This window comes from Amphibalanus amphitrite, unplaced genomic scaffold, assembly GCF_019059575.1.
Source record: "Amphibalanus amphitrite isolate SeventyFive unplaced genomic scaffold, NRLGWU_Aamphi_draft 000232F_arrow, whole genome shotgun sequence".
In the NCBI taxonomy this organism is placed as follows: Eukaryota; Metazoa; Arthropoda; class Thecostraca; order Balanomorpha; family Balanidae; genus Amphibalanus; species Amphibalanus amphitrite.
The window spans coordinates 243393-265752 of record NW_024881727.1 but is presented as its reverse complement, the minus strand read 5'-3'; the positions used below and the strand labels follow the sequence as shown (position 1 = coordinate 265752).

Here is a 22360-nt window from a genome sequence, read left to right as displayed (position 1 = left end):
CTCATTAACTCACAGACACCCCCGCAGCCAGTCGACGGAAGACAGAAATCACCTCTCACACGCCGCGTTATGTTCGAACGGTATATTCTCCTTTAACGATGAACGGTTGGCACATGGTATTCACGCAAACAGCACAATACTTGTATCACAAGTGATCAATACCAAAATAATGGGGCGTTTTGGGACGCCTCGTACAGTCTATATACAGTGGGTCGGCGGGACGGGCCCGCGCGCGGCCCGCACACAGTTCGGTGGCTGCAGCCAGGCGCCCGGACGGCCCCGGCAGACGGAGACGGAGACGGAGACGACCGTCCACCTCAGCACGCGACGCCAGCCGGGAAGTATTATGTCGGGAAGAAGCTTACAGATACGGACGCCGAGTACAGCGATTAAAACTCATTTAAATACAAACACTTAAAGCAGCCGGGTAGACAACACTGAAAAGACCATCGAGCGCGCGCTCGAACAAGGAGAACCAGAGAGCGCGCTGGCGCACGCGTCACTCATACGGTAAATGCGAACATTAATGGCGTGGCGCGCGCGTTAACAGCCTACCTCGCTCTCGGCGCCTCTGACCGACCTCTGCGGGCCGGCGCTGGTCGGCACGAGAAAGACGGCTTTCACCAACAACGAACAGTCGCGCCGCCGACAGTCAAACGCTTCAAAACGTCAAACGCTGAGACCAGCTTCAGAATCAAACAAAGCATCTAGCCGACCTGCCTCGGCGGAGTCTACGCCTACCAAACAGCTCATCAACTGTCGTCCGGGCGCCCCCCGCAGGCAGCGTCCCAGTGGAAACCCGCACAACGTCGGCCACAACCCGCGTCCGTCCTGCCCGCAGGCTCGCGCCGCCGCAACTGAAAGAGCCGCCCACAGGTACTTTGCGTTGGTGTGTGTATATAATATTTACAAGGCACTGATGTCGAGATGAGCGGGGAAGCGACCGCGGCGCGCAGCCACCTCCGTTTACAAAATACCCCGGCCGCGGCGGCCGCACTTCAACTCACTCGCAGCCCACTCGGGCCGCAGCACACATGCACACTCTCGCGGACGCGGACGCACAGAGAACGAGCGCCGTTGCCGGCCACAACTAGTTGAGATACGTGCGCCGCGCGCGCACGTAATGCCCGTCCCACAAGGAGCGCGGCGCCGGCGCGCCGGAGGTAGCACACCCTGGCAGAGACGGGCCCGCCGCCTCCGAGCCGGCGTCGCACACACCGACACACCAAGCACAGCTGAATGGCACGGAGACGCCGTCGCCCGGCCGCCGGCGGCAGCGGCACCCCTACTGCTCCTCCCACCAGTTCGCGGAGCGGCCGCCAGGGGCGCCAGCATCGCGTCACGAGCTGCGAGCCGGCGCCGGCGGCGGCGGAGGCGGCGGCGAATCCGGATATCATAACTTGACGGAGATTGTCTTGCTGGGGGACACGAGGCTGAGCGGTGCCACCTGCTCCGGCGGCGTGAGCAGCGGCAGCGACGGAGAGCGGGGCACCAGAAGGTGGCTGGTGGAGGTCAGCACCGGAGGGAACTGGAAGATGGAGCCCTGGCCGGCGCCGAAGTGCGGGCTCAGGTTCGCCATCGGTGAAAACGACGGGAAGAAGTGGAACGGCCCGTACGGCGTAGGCGTCGGCACGACGGGCAGGTAGGATGGCGAGGCCAGGTTCACCACGGGCGTATTCAACGAGTTGGCTGAGTACGGGTGCGGGCTGGACAGAGGAGAACTCGAGTCCATGGAGGTGATGGACAGTGGACTCGGCTTGGGTTTGCTCGGCTTGTGTGCCGGCCGTGGCTTCTGACCCCGCTTCGGCATTTCGAGGTTCATCGGCTGGTCTTGCGCGCGCCAAGAGTCCGGGCTGCGGCTGGGGACTGCTGGTGAGCGCAGAGGCGACTTGGGTGTCAGCAGTGACAGCGGAGACTTGGGCGTCTTGAGCGGCATCGGCGAGCGGCGCGGCGAGCGGCAGCGGGGCGAGGCGAGCGCCAGCGGCCGGCGCTCGTAGGGCGCCGCCAGCGCGTCGGCCGACTCTCCGGGCGGCGGCGGCGCCGGCTCGTCCGGGTCGATCTCCTGTTTGATGCAGATGGGCGGCACGGGCGGCAGCCGCACTCGCTCCGGCGTGCCCGGCGGCTCGATCTTCACCCGCGTCTCGCGCGGCGGCGGCGGCGGCGGCGCGGAGCTGGAGGACGAGGCTGAGGGCGCCGCTGCGGCCGGGGACGGCCTCGGCTGCTGGCACGGGGACCGGCTGCCGCCGCTGTCGGTCGTGCTGTCGTCGGCGGCGGACGGGGGCGGCAGAGACGCCGCGGAGGAGACGGAGGTGGCCGGCGCGGGCGGCGGCGGCGGCTGCTGCGGCGCGCCGCTGGTCTCTGAGGGCGGCACGGGCAGCCGCGGCAGCGCAGACGACACCGGAGGCAGGTCCTGGTAGCCGCGCAGGTCTCTGTACACGTCCGGGCGAGGTGGCAGCGCGCCCATCGAGTACGGGTGCCGCAGAAATTGGTGGTACATCGACATCGACTCCATAGACGGATCTGCGGGCAGAAAGAAGACACTCCGTCAGCGAACCACGCAAAACGTCCTCCTCTCAACACCCTACTAACACACACTCCAATGCGTCACCGAACCGACCCCAGTTCGGTTCTGGGCGATCGGTGTCCGCGCCAAGGCACCGCCTCTGATAAATAATCTGAGCGTCTGGCCGCGCCAGCCAAACACTGTGTCTGCGCGGCCAACAGTCGAGTTCAGTTTACAGAGGTGGGTTTACTCGTACAATATACAACCGGACAGCGGCCCGGGACACCAAGGCGCACATTCTTCGCAGCATCTACACACTTCGACGGGACGATATTTAAAAACCATTTGTACGAAAACCAGATATGGGATATGAAAAGTAATGGGAACATTGGCAGTGTTTTAGAACAAAAGGAGGGAATGGGGTCTTTCCAGTGTAAAATTTTTAGGAAACATCGGTTGACATGGCAGAGATAAGCAATCGCCAGCCGAAATAGTGTCATTTAGCAGTCTTGCTATCACATGTGAATCGCCGGATTTTTCGTGAAACGTACTGAACATGGAAATTCAAATGTTGCTAGGATACTGATAAGAGATGGCCCATTTCTTCAGTGACATGACACATCCACTCTGAATAGTACTGAAACCAGCCAGTATTTTGACGGTATATTTGATCGGACCAAGATTGCGTGATACTTCAACTAACTAGATGATTTTTAATGGGATCCCTGCTTCTTGTACGAATATCTGATATTTCATACTGCATATCGTGTCGAAGGTTCGGAGCATTCCGGCCTTGCATTTCCCAGATCGGTATTACATCATCACATCGATATACCTGGCACAAAGGAAAGGGACCTCCAGACGACTCAAAAATAGCAACAAAGGGTGCAGGAAAACTCTGTTACAAAACCACCACAACACGACAGAGATACATTTACGAAAGGCCTAACAGTGCGGTCAACAGTCGAAACATCGCTGAACCGACACGCGACACATGCCACAGGCTGTTTGACGCACGCCACCCATACTCACTCCGCATGAGGTTGTTGTGCATGGCACTCTGGTAGGGACTGAAACCGGTGGGCATCTTGGGCAGCGAGGGCGGCTGCGGCTGCGGCGGCTGCTGAGGCGGCGGCGGCTGCTGCGGCGGGGGCGGGGGCGGCTGAGGAGTGCCCGGCCCGCCGCCGCCGCCGCCCGGGCCGCCGACCTTCTGTAGTTGCTCCATTTTGACGTGGAACGGCACCGACTTCTCGAGCTTCATGTGCTCCGGGAAGGTGACAAACCTGACGGCAGAGTGACACAAATGTCAGTCAGAGCACAGAGTGAACGGCAAGGGACGGAACTGGGGAGAGAAAACAGAGCACAGTCATCGAAGTCATTTAGCAATACCACATTCGGCTTCATAAAGTACTGATTCGTCTGTAATTAATGGAACTCAATAAAATGCAAAGCCGAGAGTAGGCAAATTTAGGATTAGGCTCTATAAGGCCTTACCCGACCAGGCATAGCTCGACAACTTTCAAGATAAAAATAGGTCGAAGATATGAAAATATGAAATGAAACAACAACGTGTCAGAATATAAAAGGTCAGCAACAATACGCGATAGGTCAAAGTTGAAATTCACTGCAAATTCATGGCGACACTTTGAAAATCGTCTCTGGGTTGGGTCAGCGACTTTGTAACAAGTCGCAAAAGTCATGTCCACCATGTCTAACTCGCCCACCAGCTAGAAACTTAGCAATCCTGGAAATCTGCTGCGCGCTGAATTCCCAGAGGTCGCAGCCGCCATAACAATAAAACACTCCTGCCGGCCGGCCGGACAGCTATTGAAGTTAGTCCCGGCCAAATGAATCCCCCGCGGTTCGGACACGGCGCCAATAATAGAAATCCCATCACCTCTTACAGGAGCAACAGGTGTCTTTGGGGCTCAGGTGAGACAAATCTCATAGGCCTGCGTCTCCAGCCAACGCTCCTTGACAATATTGATCACAATACCCCCGTCCACCCCATCTAGCCTGGCCAATGATCCGTGTGACCCTTAATATGACCCTATACCAATCAATGTGACCTCGGCGGTGACCTCGCCTACTGGTGACCTTCCATGGGTCACCCCACCCGCACCTCCGGTCAGCATGACAGCCTTCCAAGAAGGAATCCATCTTGCCCCCCCCATGTCGAACGAACTCTGACCGGGACATCCCCGGGACAAGTTTTCTCAGAATTAGCGAAATACGGCACTGCGTCGAGCATTGATAATCAGCCCGGCGACATTGCCGAGAAAGCCAGCCGCCCCAGCCGTGTGGGAGGTTCAGCAGCCGGATTTAGAGGTCTTTCCGTGTAACGAGCACCGCGCGTCTGACGTTAGGGCCCAGTAATTGGCTATTCGCGACGCCCAAGATGGGCCCCGAATTGCCTGCGATATTCATGGCATCGCTATCAGAGACTCGGCCCGACGAGCGCCAGGGAGTTCCCGTAGATATCTCCTGAGCAAACAGAAATCAGCCTATCGACGACAGGTTTGGGTCAACAACCAGCCTCGCATCGGCACCTTTCGGCCACACCTACCCACTAACAGTGATTCTCTAGCACTAAACCCTCTCACCCTGCCCAATGACTCACTTGTATACAAACTTCTGTCCCATGACCTTCTTGATGATGTTCTTATCGTAGTAGTAGCGCAGGGCGCGACTGAGCTTGTCGTAGTTCATCTGCGGCTTGTTCTTGCGGATGCCCCAGAGCTTGGCGACCTCCTCGGCGTTGACCAGTTTGAACTCTCCCTCCTGGCTGGTCCACTGGATGATGGGGGTGTACTGGTCCGACAGCAGCAGCTCCAGCAGGAACTGCCACAGCGTGATGTTGCTGTCCATGCCGACTGCAAAACAGAGAGAGAACTGTGGTCAGAACGAGCAGCAATATAACGGACCAATACACCATGGTGGCATGACAGCCGGTCTACACCTGTGCATCTTTTTACATATTTACATAACCTTTTTATGTAACATCACGTGGGTCACAGAACCAGACAAAGCGAATATTCCAAATGAACAACATTGCGTCAGTGCATGCACGTTGAATATACCACGGCCCACGCTATCACGGATAATACATCGTGGTATCAACACTGACGGCCATTATATGTTTAGAGAACTGCGTCTAACGCACCCACTGTATGCAAACGTCACTCAGCACGGTCGTTATGACACTGTGGCCAACCCTAACCATCGATGATCGGTGGCGCGGCACCCGTTTCACCATCGCCAAGGGTTGAGCAACGACGGGTCCCGCCGGCCAAACCACTAATCACAGATGCATGCCCCGATAACTCGGCTCAGCAGTGGACCACACCGCAAAGTCGTCCTCCCAAACTAGAACTGACTAACTGTATTCTCCATTACTGTCACAGCCCTACATCACCAGCACTGTGCCCGTTTGCCAACCTGTCAGGAACACATGTCCCGTCTCTGCCTTTTTATGCGGCTCTTTACTGCGTCATAACTAAGTCATAGTTCCCTCCAGCAGCCCTCTCCGGCGCGGCAGCTGGTCTGTGACCGTCGTGATGTCGAGGTCTGCAGTGCAGACAGTCTGTTCTAGTGGGAGGCAAACACAACACACCGCGCCACCCGCTGGCTGGTGGTGAGACGGGTCCGTACGTCTCCCGAGCACCAGCTGGGGTCTGCTGAGCCGCCCGCCACCCGGCCTGCACCAATCGTCTCCAACAGTGCTGTCGAGTGGTCTGACAACTTGGGAAAGGGTTTATTGCTGGTTTACCGGAACACCGGTTGGGCATGAGCTAAGGCGTTTGAGTTTTTAAAGAGTTAGAAGGAGGTGACATCAGAAACCACGATTTGACAGCAGACATAAATATATACGCGTTAATGCTCTGTTCCCAAGATTGTGACGATATAAAACACGGCAATTTCGATGCCTTTACCACCCCGCCCCGTTCTGTGCCCCTCACAGTCAGCAGGCCGCGTACTTTGTATCGCGGTGGGCCGGGAGACCACAGGTGCAGCTGAGACGACAGGTGCACGCGGTATCACCCGGCGCCCGATACACTCGACACGACGCGTTCAAGAGCATCTGACGCAGAGACCCACTGGCATACCGCGAAACGAGTCATCACGCGTTTACTGCGCAGCCGTGACTCATAGCACGACCGTTAGTGGAGAAAAACATCGCGTTAGAAGCGCCTCACGAAACTGCAATCTTACCGGGGAATCTCATTAGGAAACAGCCTCCAAACTGTCCTTGGTCACCAATGTCACTTAATGCCGATTAGTTAGCAAGTCACAACCTTTCCTGGGGTTTGAAATGCACAAAACAGACTCAGCTCACACGAAAGCAGATTAAGACGCGCCATAATTGTCCCATCATGGTGGCGTCGGCTCAAGACAGAGTGATAGGCTGTCGGTAAACAACCTTATCGAAGCGGAAACGGCATCTGGCATCGTCTCGGGCGCGATAAATCTCCATGCCGATATATCTGGCAACACCTGACATCACCGGCTGTAGAAGGGCACGTCAGGCCAACAGACCTTGTGCCAGCCCCGTACCCCGCCGGGTACGGCCACCTCTGCCACTGCTCGCTGGGGTAGACAGCCCGTCCACCCTGCTCGAACCCAAGGGGCAGGGACCCCGCTGGGGACGCCGGCGGTCTATCTCGCGCGCCACTGGGGCTCCTTCAGAGGACGGCCGACCTGCCGCGGGCCCGTCCGACCCTGTGACGGCCGCGTATTGTGCTCGGCCGGCCGTCTCACAGAGGCGCTGCCGGGGAGCTGCGCACGTCGGCCCGGCGCCTGCCAGTGAAAGCAAGGCCGCTGCCGTGGGCCCGACACCGGCCGGCGCCGCGGCCGAGCAGACTCCTTTTCCCACAGCACCCGCACACCTGTCAGAGGTGCGGCAGAGGTGGTCGAGCACCCCGTCCGGCACCGACCGAGCGCGGCGGTGGCGTCACGCGTCACTGCCCTGTCACCGGCGACTCTGACGGACCACTCTGGCTCCCGGCGGGGACCCCAGCCGACCACCGTCAGCCATTACCATAACGGCGCCGCGCCCACCGGCGATCACTGACTCAGAGGCGGCGATGGCGAGCGAGTACTACGCCGCAGCACCGGAGGCGGCGGCGGCACACCAGCCGCACCCGTACCGCGCCGCTGTCAGTCGAGAGCGGCGGCCCGTCGGCCGTTCTAGTGCCGCTGGCCGTCGCTTGGTGACGACCTGGAACGTGTCGATCGGCACCCCATCCCGATCAGACGTCCAGCCATCAGCACGGCACTTGTCCGAACCAGCCGGCGTCTGTCCACGCCGTCCGAGGCAGATGTTCGGCCGAGGGGCGTGCGGTCATCATCATCATCTATATCCATCGGCTGGCGAGGCGTCACCGACACCCAGCCGCCGGGGCCGTGCAGAGGCATGCAGCTTACAAAGCCATCACAGTCCACCTTGTTTACACTGCGATAAGAGGGTACTATAGCAGCAAGAATAGTGGAGAAGGAGTATCTAAGCACAAACAGACGTATCGGCACACAGTCTGGCTCACATACCCGTCGTGTGAGGCCTAGCACCAGTGTTTTGGAAATCCTGAGCGGCACCTAGACCCACATCAGGGCCGAGACGTTATCAGCCAGAGTATGATGCATCTGAGGCACGTCCGGTCCAGACCGCGAAGGTTCACACACTCCGCTCGACCACCGCCGCCACAGGCCACTTTCGCCAGGCTCCAGGCTGTGGCCAACGCGAGCGATGGCCAATCCGCAGTATTTCCGCCTCTGGCTTCAGTTATGGCACGGTGATGGCCGGCTCGATGAGGGTAAATTGGGTTAGACGGGCACCCAGTCAGCTGACACGTCCGGTGGTGACCTCTGGCCGACCTCATGACCCCGGCGTGCAGACCCAGTAACTCCCTACCGAGAACACATTGGCTCCTGTCGGTAGTCGGTCGTGGCCAGAGGGGCCAGGCGCTCTCCTCCGCTGCACCTTGCCTCTTATCAGCGGTGCCGCGATGGGCGCAGACGCCATGCCGATGGTATCGTCTGCCCCGGGCGGCAGCCGCTGCAGCCGACCCGTCCCGACTGCTGAGTCTCGAGGGACCTCGGCTAGTCCGCCCCGTCTCCACCTCCTCCCCGGTTTGAGACGGCGCCGGCTGGCGGCCAGCTGGGCGGGGCAGAGCGACGACGGGGGCGGGGGCGGGGGCGACGCACCCTCCACCGCCACTCGTGGGAAGCGCGCACTGGCAGGAAGCGGCGGCCCTGAGAGTGCGTCGTTGCCGTCGAGGCCACGGTCGCCGGCACAGTGCCACCGCCGCCGCCGCCGATGCAGATTCGGACGAGATTTGGCATCGGTATCCGCGCCGCGGACATCTCTAACCACGGCACCGGCCGAGGCGGGCGGGCGGCCGCCGCGGCGAGGTAGTTCGATGCCTGGCGCACCGCCCACCGTCGCGGACTCATTCCGCGAACTCCAGCCCGGCGGCCGATCGCGTGCCGCCGCTGCCGACGGGCCGGCCGGGTCGTCGGCGTCGGCGGGGGGCGTGCACCGGCGCTGACGCACGGCTCTCCGGGCGGCGCTCACGGCTAAAATTGGCGGCCCGATCGATGCCGACCTCGCAGTCGTGAGAACGTCGGTCGGCCGCCGTGCAGCGCCGCTTCAGGGCGGCCAGACGACGGAGACGCGTGGCGACTGGTACTAATGGGGGCTGGCTAGATCCCACGGGGTCACTGAATGTCTCACGATCCCGGCCGGCCGACCAGTGGCGCCAGTTCGAATTTGAACTGGTGGAGAGAGTCACACCGTGAAGGTTTCGCCGGGCTCACACAGGCCAATGGCGACAGGAACGTCCCCGGAGAAATGGATGTTTGGATGGCCTGGTGATATTCTCTGAGCGCTGACGAGACGAGGTGACATGTGGGGGAGCGGCGAGCAGAGAACCCGTCCAAAGCCACTGGGTCATGAGTCATGACGAATTGTTGTCAGACGGGTTACGGACGGCTGGTCGCCGACCAGTCAGTAACGCTGAACTTCAGAGGCCACAGCCGTCACTGACACACAGGAAGCACGCATCGGTGGCCGCCCAAAGTTAGCATGACATGCCCTTTAAACAGACAGCCACGCCAAAACACTTCCAGGCCGTTTGACGCAGGCTGGCTCCGGCTCCTGAGCCAGTCGGTTGGAGTGGTAGCGACAGCGACGCTCCTGCCAAATGAGCACCTTTGCAGCTCTTTGGACTCGGCAGCGGAGCGGCGGGCGGAGCCACCGCCCCAGGGAGCCGGTGGGCCGAGCGCTCATCATGTTGAAACCAAGTGCCTCTTGGCCGGCGGCGAGTGGCCAGGACGGCCGGTTGAGCACGCCAGAGGACCGGCGACGGTTTATGTGCGGTGACGAGCAGCGGCGCCGCCGCCGGCGGACCCGCATCGCCGCGAATTACGACCGCCGTACATCACTATCACCGGCTCTCGGCAGGACAGAGGAAGGAGCGCCCGGGGCACAGAAGAGAGCGGCAGAGACAGAGGGCTGGGGCGCTGCTCCCCACCGACCGCCGACAGACAGACACCGGGCCGCAGATAGTCAAACAAACGGCAGTCGCCAGTGGGACAGAGAGGATTCGCTGAAACATGGCCCGGGAGCCGTCCCTCCCGCTGTCCGATACTTTGTCACCTGCCCGGTAGTGTGTCAACACAGACCAGTCTCCCTCCTTCGCTCCCCTCCACCCTACCTCGCCGTACCCTCTGCATCTGGGTCAGGGACCGGCACGGCCCCCACCGCCGCCGTCACCGCCAGGGGCCGGTCCAAAACCCGCCCGCATCTCACAGGACACCCAACAACGGACAGCCAACGGGCACCGGTACCGGTCGCTAACCGTCGCCCCAGTACCGTGACCGCCGGCCGTCAAGGAGTCCGGTGCCAGTCGAGCATTTAAAGTCCACGGCCCGCGGCAGGTGCCGCTTCCGGTGTGCGTGATTCAAACGCGGCGCCGCGGCGGCGACCGTTGGCGCGGCAACCGAAAACTCGCCGCGGCGCCGCCGGCGACGGCCGATGGCCTCGCGAGGTGGCGGCGGCGGCGGCGGTGGCGGCAGGTGCAACTGAACAATGCTGGAATAATGAAGTCGTGTTTAAACGGCCGACACACTCGGTCGCGGCAGAAATCGCTTCTGAGCACGAACGGGGACGCTTGAAGGGTCACACCAGCGGGACGAAAGATGACAGCAGCGGGTCGGGGCCGCCGGGCCGAGGAAGAAAAGGCCCCGCCCGGCGGGGGACTTCTACTCGAGCGAACAAGACGGCGGACGGGATTACAAATGTCTCCGAGCGGCGACCGATCGGCACCCCCCGCCGCTGTTTGTGTCCGCCGTTGTCCAGGGTTATTTGCGGCCGAATCTTTTCTCATCCAGCCCGGTCGGCGCCTCTGTCGCGCCACAATGCGACGCACGCGGCCGGTGCGCGGTCCGCCGTGAGAGGCCCGGTCCAGGCGGGAATCCCACCCACCCCTCTCCGCGGCGCCATGTCCGGGAAAGTGTCGCGCGGTCCTGCAGAGGCCCGCGCCGCGCGCGCAATTCGCGGAAGCGGCACCGTTCACAATCGCCTTCCAAATGTGTCCAGCAAGGTCAACACAGCGGCTCCAAGTGGGCCGGCTTGTCCGCGGCCCGACCGACCGGTCACCAGCGAGCGGGCACATGTTTACAGTCGGCGCCGCTACTCGGAACCATGAAGTCACGGTCGTACGACGCGATCGGCCCCGTATCGGCCGAGCGGGCGCAGAGGCGGCGGCGGCGGTGGCACACCCCATGAAAAATCCGCAGCCGACTGTCCCATGACTATATCCGCCTCAGACGCATATCGCAGAATTAGCGCTGCAAGTGCAGACGATCCGTCATGCACAAAAAGCTGCCACCTATCTAAAAATCGGCCCCGTAGCGAGGGGATCGACACAGTGGCGCCTGCATGCCACCGACACACTAAATCAATTTGGCGTGGGAGTGAGGACACTGATACGTGCCATGACATGCCGAATGCAGCGTGTTTCACCAAACGCGATTTGAATCACACTTACCATTGTAAATCAACTAAGTTTTGCACGCCTTGGCAATGATATTATCACTCCAAAAACGTGCACCGATGCGTATGTGTACCTAATTCCCAACTGAGTAATGCATGTAAAAACCAAATTAAAAACTCAAGCCCACATTAGCAAACAATAATCGATGCCGCTCGATTCCCCACAAACCGGACTAATGGCGTAGGCCGCCCGCGGCACCCTGCCGGCTCGACAACAGCACTCGCGCACGGCCGGCGAGCAATCACGGCCTATCGGGCGATCACGGGACCGGCAAGGTGCGGCCCGGATCGACGGCGGCCGATAGCCATCGCTGCGGTCAGGAGCACACGCCACGGGCGGCAGCGGCACGGCAGCGAGGCGAGGGAGGCACCGGCGTAACTCCGACACCTGATACTGAGTCACCGGAGCGGTGATCTCACCCACTGGCCAATGGTCGCTCAACAGTGGACAAGGTCACACCGGACTGGCGGTGACTCGCACACCCGCACAAAGCTTGTCCCCTCATGGACAGCACTGGTCTAGTCGGTTGTTTATGAAGGGAGTTGGAGCTTCAGACATCCTACTGTGCTCCACCGAATCAGCGACAGAAACTGGGCTAACCGCAGGCTATCCTTTCCTCTCCGCCACGTCAGAGCTAATCTAACCCATCAGCCGCTGTCACATCCGAACCACGGGAGCCACTGCTGGAAGTCCCCTCCTCGCCCTCCAGTTCCCAGAGTAACGGGTAAATGACTGTACACTCATGAGAGAATACTCAGTAGATAACACTCAACTGAACAGAGAGCACTCAACAGAGCATACTCTGAGAGAGAACCATGTGAAAACACTTAAAAGCGAGCAGTGACCCGTAGTTTGCCCCTGTTCCACCACGGGAGCTCGTTCTCCATCCTTCCAAGGTAGTGCAGATACCGCCGCTGCCACCAGTCCCAGGGGTTTGTCACCAGCCACATGCCCTTGACTAGTCCGCCGGCCCCGTGAGACGCCAACTCGGGCGGTCCCCACCACCAGCCCGCCACGGAGGCAGGCCCACTGTCACTGCACGCCCAACTACCGGAAGCCGCCAATCACGACTTCAGGGTAGCGACGGCGGTGGCGGCGGCAACGGTGGCAACGGCGGCAGTGGTGGCGGCAATGGCAACAGCAGAGGTAACGACAGCGTTGATAGCGGTGGCAGTGGCAGCTAGACAGGCGCGTTCGCTCCTCGAGAGGCGATGAAGCGCGAAGCTCTGACGTCAATCTGATGAAGTCAGGCAGCTGCCGCGCATCTCAGTCCAACTTTGGTTACACCTGTCCCAGAACAAAGCAGAAGAGATGATTTGATTGTTTCAGCAAATATGAAACTGTCTATCATTTGTTCGTAAATAGCGCAATCCGATGCGAATCCTCCCCATAAATTTAATAACGACCGATATGAGAATAATTTGGTTCAATTTACATTCAAATGTGCATCTGACACAGACAAAGAACTCGACGTTAAAACGGGCATCCACGTAACAGCTCTTCACTTCTTGAGATCTCATCAGATGAGCGTCGTATTCTCCGCGAGCTCGGCAGAATGTCGTTATCTCTGAACTACTCTGGAGGTGACGGATGATCTACAGCTCCAAAAGCCATTGGAACAGACCGAGGTGCCCAGGGACCCCAATGACGTCATACGACCGCAGTGCCAATGACGTCACGGGCATACTGAGTGCATCAGCCGTCACCGTCCGGCGCCGAGTTCATGAATATTGCGCGCGGTGTCAGGTTAGCTGCACGACTTTGCAGCGCCATCCGAGACAGTCTCTGAGAAATTTCAACCTCTTCCTGGTCGGTGAGGCTTGAAATCAGACTTCAGATCGACGTCGGGAGCAGAATTCCATCGGGCTGGGCAGACTTACGTCGCTCGGCGACGCCCACACATCTACGTCACTGCTGGCCATTTCTGACCCGCGCCCCTCCACACAAACGCTGAACGTGCGTCAGCGCATCACACACTAGCAGGGGTCAGACAGGTCGGTCCCTTCAATCAGCTGGGAGTCAGTGGCCCGTGCTGTCTCGCTGGTGTGGGCCAGGAGTCCCACCGGTGGTCCACCACTGCCAGTAGCCGGACCGGCTCCTATCTGGCGCCGTCATCTCTCCCTCCCACCGCTACCAGAGACCCCGCGGCGACCACTAACGTCAATCAGCGGCGGCCGGCACGGGCCGCGGTCGGACCAGGGCCGGTCAGCGGTCAGACCAGAGCCGGTCAGAAGAAAGACGACAGGGCCGGTCAGCAGCCAGGCGAGAGCTGGCCGAACAGAGCTGCAGCCACCAGCACACTGTGGGCCGCGGTAAGCAGCCGGGCTAGAGCCGGCAAGAAGCCGAACGAGAGTCGGCTGTCCAGACAAAAATGTAACCAACAGCTATCTAAACAGATCGAAGGTTGGCGTAGTGAGCAGACACCGATGGGAAAGAACACAACGAAACCCGTGCTGAACTGCAACATTCGAACCAGAACCATGTAAGATTGATTCTTCACACAATTCGTTCGTTATCCACCGCTCACTATCAAGCCCCATTATCCCAGCGTCGCACGCGGCGGTCAGGCCACCGCCTTCATCTCCTGACGGTGCCGGCGACCTCTGATCTCATGGGCGGGCCGGCACGCACCGCGAGTAGAACAGGTTCCAATTAGTGGTGAAATGGTCACGGTCAGCGGCGGCCGGTCAGAGGCGAGTGGTCAGCGGACAGCGGTCAGACGGCCGGTCAGACGGGCGAACTTTGATGGCAGGTGGCGGGGGAGGGCGTACTGCGCTATATGCGCCGCAGCCACCAGCCAGAGTACGTTGACATCAGTGCAGTGCACCTGATGAGACAGGGCGACTCGTGCACCTGACACAACACGGTAGCGCTCTTTTTGGCGGTACTCATTAAAAGCATTCTTTGCAGTGTACCGACAAGTGCGCGCGTTGCATGCGGGCCAGAACGCAAAAAAAGTCAATTGTAGACGCCAAAACATAAAAAATCAAATAGCTCTAAGCCGCAGAGCCTAATATGAGCATCAATGTAAACCACCATGATGCATCGACTGGGAACTCAAAAAACTCAGACCCGGAACTCTGAAGATGGTCGGCCGTCGATGCTAAGCATCACACGCGCACCTGCCGGCCGCGTCCGCGCACTTGTTTGACGCTCAGACGTCAGTCAGTCTGACACAGCAAGGCCATGTTTGACACATCGGATCCCCAGCTGTCAGGCAGCAGGTGATGGATATAGGGGAACCACTACTGCACTAGTCTCCAGGAGGTAACATCCTGGATCGCCTTACCGGGACGACACCGGCCGCGGTTTCGTAACGTTATCACCAGAACATACCGGTAGTATAATTTGCCATTGTGGAAATAACCCAGAAGCTTCAGTAACCCGGTCACTTTGCCGGCCTTCAATTAGTAATCCGAGATTCGTCGTAGAGCCTGGGTCGTATTGTCATAACACGCTTGTACTATCATCATGTGCAACTGCATGCACGGTCCATTACATAATCGTTCAAGGCTAAAAGCACTCGCGCGCCACTGAAATCACATCCGCATTACTCGCATACCATGTTCGTACCTACTACGTTCAACTTCACATCACAAAGGTGCTCGCTAGTCGCTTCGTAACACACCCGGACTAGACTCACGCATGGTCTTTTCCCATTTTGCATTTGTTTTGCCGTAACTATACCCTCACACCACCCTCGTACTACCCTGGTTTGTATACCAGTTTGTGCGGCGCTCCGCTGACCGGCCATGACCCGGTGGGCGCCCTGCCGGGTCGGACCGCCCCGGCCAGATATCCACGGGGCGGACGTGCCGCGCTGCCGCTCCTCTCCGGACGTATCGTACACTCCAGCCGGCTGATTCACACCTCCGACCCGGGCCGAGTAAAAATACCCGCCGCCCGCACCGCTGATGGCCGGCCGGGGGGCGGGCCGCACCGTCAGCGCGTCGTGAGACGCCCGAGGCGCTGCCCCCGGTGGCGGCCGGAGAACAACAATCCGGTCAGGGGTCATCGGTGGTCGGTCTGGACAGACGCACCGTGCCACCGTGTTATCTCATCCCGTCCACTTCACAACCCGCACAGCCGCCGCGGGTCGGGCCGGCTGGCCGGAGCGGCGTCCCATCCGCGCCGACGGCGAGCCTCTCCGATGGTATCAGCGGCTGTTTGAGGGCCGCGCACAGGGGCAGAGTGGCCGCCGGCGCCGGCCGACCGCCATAATGTCGGCCATTAGTGGCCGAGTGAGCACAGCCGAGCCGCCGAGAGCGCCCTCGGGTTCAGGTCCGGTTCGACCGCAGAGAGGTAGCCGCGGACGGACATACAGGTGCTCAGTCTGCCACCCTGTCACAGCGCACCGGCAGGAGGCCACCCCGATAATGGGCGAAGCGGCGGGCTCTGATGGGTCTCTGACCGTACCCGCACCTTTGGTGGGTCCGAGCACACCGGTGACAGGTCCTGCCGTTCGCTGCCGGTGGGGAGGCGCACCAATGGGCACCAATCGGCCGCCATCCAGCCGCACCAGTCGCCGCCGGCAGACGGACGACGCGCCAGACGATCGTCCCGATTAATTACCCCGCTCAGGGCGAGCGGTACCACAGTGCGGCGCCGGCCGGTGAGAGCAGTCACGGCGCCGTGCTGGCGCCACCACCGCCGCCGGCGCCAGTCTGCGTCAACCGGCGTCATCAGAGGCCGACCGGCGCCGCTCGCCGGTCCACTGGGAGTTTGTGGGTCATTTTTGAGCCACCGTATCCGATGGGTAGTCACTGATACTGTCCACAGATAAACCATAGTCTCACTGGGGAGCGGCACGGTCCCATGGTGGGCTGGCACACCCCGACTGACGCCGTCCCAGTCGCGACCGGTCATGCGTGGCGAGCCGTTTTATCATCTGGCATCAGCAGCGCACATGCGCTAATCACTGGCGGGCAAAAACGCGCTTGCCTAGTGGGATCCCATGTCTGCGAGGGGAGACAAAGCGATCAGTGAGGTTCGTTATCGGTCAGGCTGTCGGAGCGCGGATTACGGGACCGCGCCGAGCGTGACTCAGGGACAGATTGGGACGATGACGGAAGGTCGACGGACTGGTGACGGACGGCCGATGCATGACGGATGACGGACGATGTATGACAGATGACGGATTGATGTTGATCAGACCCCTCACGACACAGGCATCGCCAATGAACATCGTCTGAAGTTGGTTCGTGAGATGGAAACCCTTCCAATATAGGACACCCATAAGATCAGAGCCAATTCTCGGCGAGCCCGTCTTTGTCAGTGTTGATGCCGTTATTCTAAGCTGTGAATCGAGCCCGCTAATATTAGCCTAGCCCAGGGCCTCACGTACACACAGACGTTCAATACGGACGTCAGCGCTCTTCTGGGAACCACTATCGACATACCAGCCCGGCCCGACATCTCGGGCGCCTCAAATAGCCACAAAGGCCCCACCTGGGGACAGCACACACACAGACCCTGCCGAATCGTGTCTCCGTCCCAACCTCAGATGAAAGGTGGCCTTATCAAAGCCGGTCGGGCCGAGGATATTGAGCGCCGACTTGCGCCATCAGCCGGGGCGGGGCTGGAGGGTGGGTCTTGGAGCTCAGAGGAGACTTCGGTCCGGGCAGAGCAGTAGCAGTAGCCCGTCCGCCCCGCGAGAGGACATGGAGGTCAGAGTGAGCGAGGCAGAGGACAGTGTCCGAGAGGAAAGGAGGACAGGGTGCGCCGCACTACCTCGTCTGTCACCGACAATCCGTCGCCATGCGCCGATTGACATGACACAGCGACAACGCCAGACATCACGTCAGAAGGGCAGAGGCGGCGACAGGGCCGTGACCCCGGGGGAGACGAACTTCAATCCTGATTTACCACGCCAAACTCGGGCCAAATAACACCGACCTCCATCCCAAACATTCTAATTTAAAGTAAAATCTAATGCGGCAGAAAAGGTGATATTTTTCTTTCCACGCATGGCGGTATGGCCCCACTCTATCACGTGGCTGACGCCGGGCCTGGTACCGGTCAGCGATTATTTATTTATTCGGTCATCCGGGAGGCGTCTGACAAGTAGCTGCGATAGTCGGGGTTAGGGATCGCCCTGGGGCCGTACCGATAGTGGGTCCGATCAGCGGGACAGGGGGTGGTACCGATAGTCGCCCAGATACGGCCGCCGCGCCGGCCCCAGCGCACGGCGCCACGTTCCGACACTGAAGGGAAGGGAAGACTGGGGAGGGGAGGGGAGGGGAGGGAAGACGGCAGCTCGGTCACTGTCCAAGTGTCCACCGGGCGGCACGCGGCTGTCACAGCTAAATCGGGACCCGGAGCTTGGCGACGGCGGCGTCATGAGCGATAACGCGACGAAACTACGAACAACCAAGTCCGGGTCTGCGCTATTGGAGCAAAGAAGCTAGGACGATTTTGTATTCCATTTCAGGGAGATGCAGTGACTTTTCTATCAGCTGCCAAACAGATAACGAACGAAATAAATTTAGAAGTGAATACTACGTTAACATGATACCTAGCAATCCAAAAATAAGCTGTGGCGTGGCACCAGTGAATCGATTGGGTAGGTTTGGATGATTTAGCACACTTCCTATCCGTTGTTCATCAAAAGCATTCACCAAAACAGGATACAAAGCGGATGGATTCTACGAAACATAGCCATTTATCATAATTACACACCCGTATTGATCAAGCTGTCTGGGTGTGATCATGATCAGCACCAACAGATTAGGCATTAAAAAATCATCCCGATATTTTCATGCTCGGTAGTTTCAAAGCTATATCATGCACGATTTAAGGCGGTAACACCTAAATCGAATTCACAAAACGGCGCCGTCGCCAAGAAAATTGTCAGAACTTGAAATGCAAATCAGATTTAAACTTGCACACACTTGCATAGGCAGTACTACACGACATATGATAATAGGACATCAAACCATCGATTTACCTTTCCTAGTGATTGTACGATTCCGTCGCCGCCTTCTAGGGACTAATCTGCTTCAATCAGGCAACATGAATATATTCTAACATCAGCGCCGAGTCGAATCCCCGCAGGAGACGGCCGGGTCACCGCGTCACAGCGATCTGCATCAGGGTCCGGCACACTCCATCTATTGACACCAGCGGTACAGCGGCGGTGTAATTTGGGAGGCGGACCGGGGCGGGCCGCCGGGACCCTCGGGCCGCGCGGATCCATCAGAGCACTGCGCCCAAAACATGACACTGGACTCCTCCCCGAGGTCCACCCGGTCGTCCACACCCACCGGTCCACCTGAACGACCGGGCCCGGTGTCCGTACAGGCTCCTACACTATCCTCAGCTCGAGTCCCAAACGGACAATGGTAACATATCGTCTCTTTGTACTGTCTCGTAATCCCAAGTGTTCAGGCCATGAAAGCGGAGGGATGAGCGGCCAGTGGTGATTTCACGCCACGAGCCGGTCGCAACAGTCACCGCCGCCACATTCTCCGGTCATCTACGTTACAATGGCGTCACCCGACCTTAGTGACCACCTGCAGTCAGTCATCAGTGGTCATCGGCACCATCTGAGATCACCAGTGACAGTCAGCTTCTCCGTCACCAGCCGGCGTCACCAGCGGCGTCACCACTAGCGGCGGCTGTGCGTTCCGGCGCCGCCTCTGCGAACCCGCCGCCCGCGGCAGGGCCGGCGGGCCGGACCGGCCGAGCGAGCGACACAAAGGACCCAGCGTCTCCCCAGCATACCTGGGTAATGGCCCGGCCCCGCCCCGCCCTCAGCCGGCCCGGTCCAGGGGAGGCGACACGGCGGGCAGCTCCCCAAACTACACACCTGGACAGTCACACTACCTGACACTCAAACCTGGGAATTTTAACCGGACCAAACGAACGTCGAAGGACAGCAAGCAGAGGGCTCCAACGACTCCCTCGGACGCCTTATCCGCGTCGCCGGCAGCTCCTCGGACACGGACACCCTGTGCGCCGCCGTGCGTGTGCGTCTCTGTTTGCGTGCGTGTGTGTACGCGTCGCGTCACTCTGTGTATTTACCTAGGCGCGGTGTGCGTCGCTGCGTGTGGACGCCGCGCACAAGTCCGGCTCGTTTGCCAGCAGCTGTCCAGACGTAAACAGCAAACACTGATGGGTTCCGGACAGGGGCGCCTCGTCAGCGACGGAGCGGCGGAGGTAGGGTGGGGTGGAACAAGGGCGGTAGAAAGGTGCAAAAATGGTGCGCTGGAAAGGAGCTAAAATGGAGCTCGGGAGAGATCAGGGCAGGCGTGGCTTGCACGGGAGCGGCTGAACTGAGACTGATGGGTCGCATGCAGACTCGGCCGGCGAGGTCCAATCCACATTAGGGAATCTGCGCAGTCTATTCGGTTCGCCTGAAAGATCCGCTCCCAGCAGGGGCGCTATGATCATGTCGACAGCGCCGCAGTGAGGCAAAGATCACAGGGGAGCCCAACTAACACGCGAGCGCCGGACCATGTGTAGTTGTGTACCATCGTCGACGGCGCGCCCTGTTCCACTAACTACACCCACGGCAGGTCGGCGGGGGCCGGCCAACAGCACCGCCGTCAGGATCAAGATCAGAGCGGTCCGGGAACGCTGCCGACTGAAACAGCGCCCGCGGGACGTCTGGCCCGGACGGACTGCGACGCGAACACGGCGGCAGAAATGCACGCCGCCGGCCGGCTAAATGTCACGGCGCTGACCCGGCCGTCAGGTTGGCTGGCCAGAATGCCCCCCTGACCACGGTGCGACTGGGTGACCCGACGAGCGGTGCCAACCACAGCAGCGAGCCAGAACATCCGCGGTCGCTCTATAAAACATCACATGACCACCGCCACGAGTACAATGTGCCAGTGGAATGACAACGCATGCAGCACAACGCACTTTAAATCGGAAACGGAAGCAGCGCGAACCACACCAAACCTCCACCCACCCACAATGCCCATGACGCGTTCATCCCATGACCTTGCACCGGACTCGGTCGGGGCGGGCCAGCCCAACCCGTGCTATCAGAGCACGACCGGTGCCCGGCCGCCATCGACCGCCGACTAAATCCAGCGCCGCTCCGTGAGCTGACGTCAGCGGCGTCGTCGACCGACGTCAGCGACGGTCAACTTTACCTGGCAGCGAGCGGGCAATGACGTCCAGGAGCGCCGCCGGCGGCCGGAGCCGACCCATCGCGCCCCACGGTCACGGCGGCCGCGGCCGTACTGGAGCGAGCGGCTGCTCCCGAGCCGAGCCGCCGAGCGAGGCAGGAAGCGTCCATCGTGCCGATTGACTACAGCGTGCGGCCAGATTAAACTATCCGGTGGGGCGGCTGAGGCAGCGGGACAGGCAGCGGGGCGGGCTGCGGGGCGGTGGCAGCGACCGCCGACCGCGCAGCTCGGTCGCGTTCGACGCAGCCTTCATAAAAGGTCGTCGGTCGGGGGTCGCCGGGTCCGCGTCGCTCCGTGGTCGTCACAGCGACGATGACAGTCTGACAGGTCGCCGGTCAGCCTGGGCGCGTCGAGCCACGGCCGCCATCAGCGGTGGTGACGTCTCCACAAAGCCCGCAAATGCTGCTAATTATACCTGCGATCAATACAACAGCGGCGGATTGGCGAGCTGGTCGTGCTGATATCAGACGCAGCGCTGCGTTTGGGCGAGGTGTGATCCTCGACCACCACGCAGCGGGGACTCGAGTGCGAGAACTCGAGTACCTATGTCCTAATCTGTAGAATACCCAGCCCGTTACTGGACAGAGAACACCGTCCCGCTGAGCCCAGGTAAACCTGCCGCAAATCCCTGCCGAACCGCTGCAGGAGTGCCTATTCCAGGCAGGAATACCTGGCCATCTCAAGGCCGATAGGCGCTACATGTTGTCCAGTTAGCCCGGCCGCTTTGGTCTCCAGCGTTGACACCGGTTCCGTGCCGTTAGGTCTATCTGCCCCGGGCCATCATTGTCCCGAGTCTCGTGGTCTTTCTCTCATTTCGGGTCCGCTAGTCAGTCGGTTCGGGTCCATTAGATCGGTGGTATAAAACGAGAACAGCTCGGGCCTCGAAAGTATCGGGTCGGTTTTATTGTCTTCCAGGTAGGCACTGATTGGAAAGCATATGACCTGAGAAGTCGATATCACTACAGACGCCGTCGCCATCGCTATCGCCACCACCATAACCTTCAACTGACCACAAACGTGGACACTCGCCCTCCACCTCTTATACCCCCACCGGCCCTTTGTGCCGCAGCCGTGTGTGGGGTCGGTCTATTTGATTTAGGCCTGCTGACTGTCCACTGTTCGGCGTCGACCGACGCGCCCACGGCACAGAACCGATGACGTCAGCGGCCGCGTGCAGGAGTCTTTGATTATTTGGCCGCGTCCCATCGTCGCAGTGACCGGAGCGCCATCAAACCGCACTAAAAATGCCACCGGCCGACTTGATGTTTGCTTACATGCAAAGCGCCTCAGCGCTATCGCGCCCGCCCGAAAAGGTGGTCGAGATCGTTACGGGAAATCTGGTCGCGATCGGGGGTCGTTTTGAGTAGATCCGGCTTACATGAGCCACCACGGCACGTGGAAAGCGGGGGCGAGCACCTGAGCCGGCCGAAACAGGACAAAAACCGAGCAGAAACAACACAAACAGTCCTGCACAGTCGACTACAACTCTGCAGTCCTTCAACACTAGCCATCACGACTAAAACACTTTTGCTGCCGGCGTTTGTCACATGATAATCGGCTGAATATGACGCCACAGGTCAGGGCAAACGACCTGGAACGGCGAGCCAACTGCGGCAGCTGCGCCAAATTACAGCCAGATGTCGACGCGAGCCTGCATTGTCACATGC

General features: G+C 59.9%; 1 protein-coding gene across 3 annotated transcripts in view; it reads right to left on the bottom strand.

The window, feature by feature from the left end:
• Window positions 1-67: 67 nt before the first annotated feature.
• Window positions 68-22360, bottom strand: part of LOC122385806 (ETS domain-containing protein Elk-3-like) — a 65254-nt gene continuing 42961 nt past the window's right edge. For 2 of the 3 annotated variants that reach the window (XM_043374341.1, XM_043374342.1), the window contains exons 4-6: window positions 5124-5376; window positions 3536-3786; window positions 68-2520 (exon numbers count right to left, since the gene is read on the bottom strand). In XM_043374341.1, the coding sequence (XP_043230276.1) occupies window positions 1394-2520; window positions 3536-3786; window positions 5124-5376 (1631 nt within the window). In that variant the 3' untranslated portion in view covers window positions 68-1393. Of the gene's footprint in view, window positions 2521-3535; window positions 3787-5123; window positions 5377-20657; window positions 20752-22360 lie in introns of those variants that run through there. The other variant, XM_043374343.1, reaches the window with a different exon arrangement.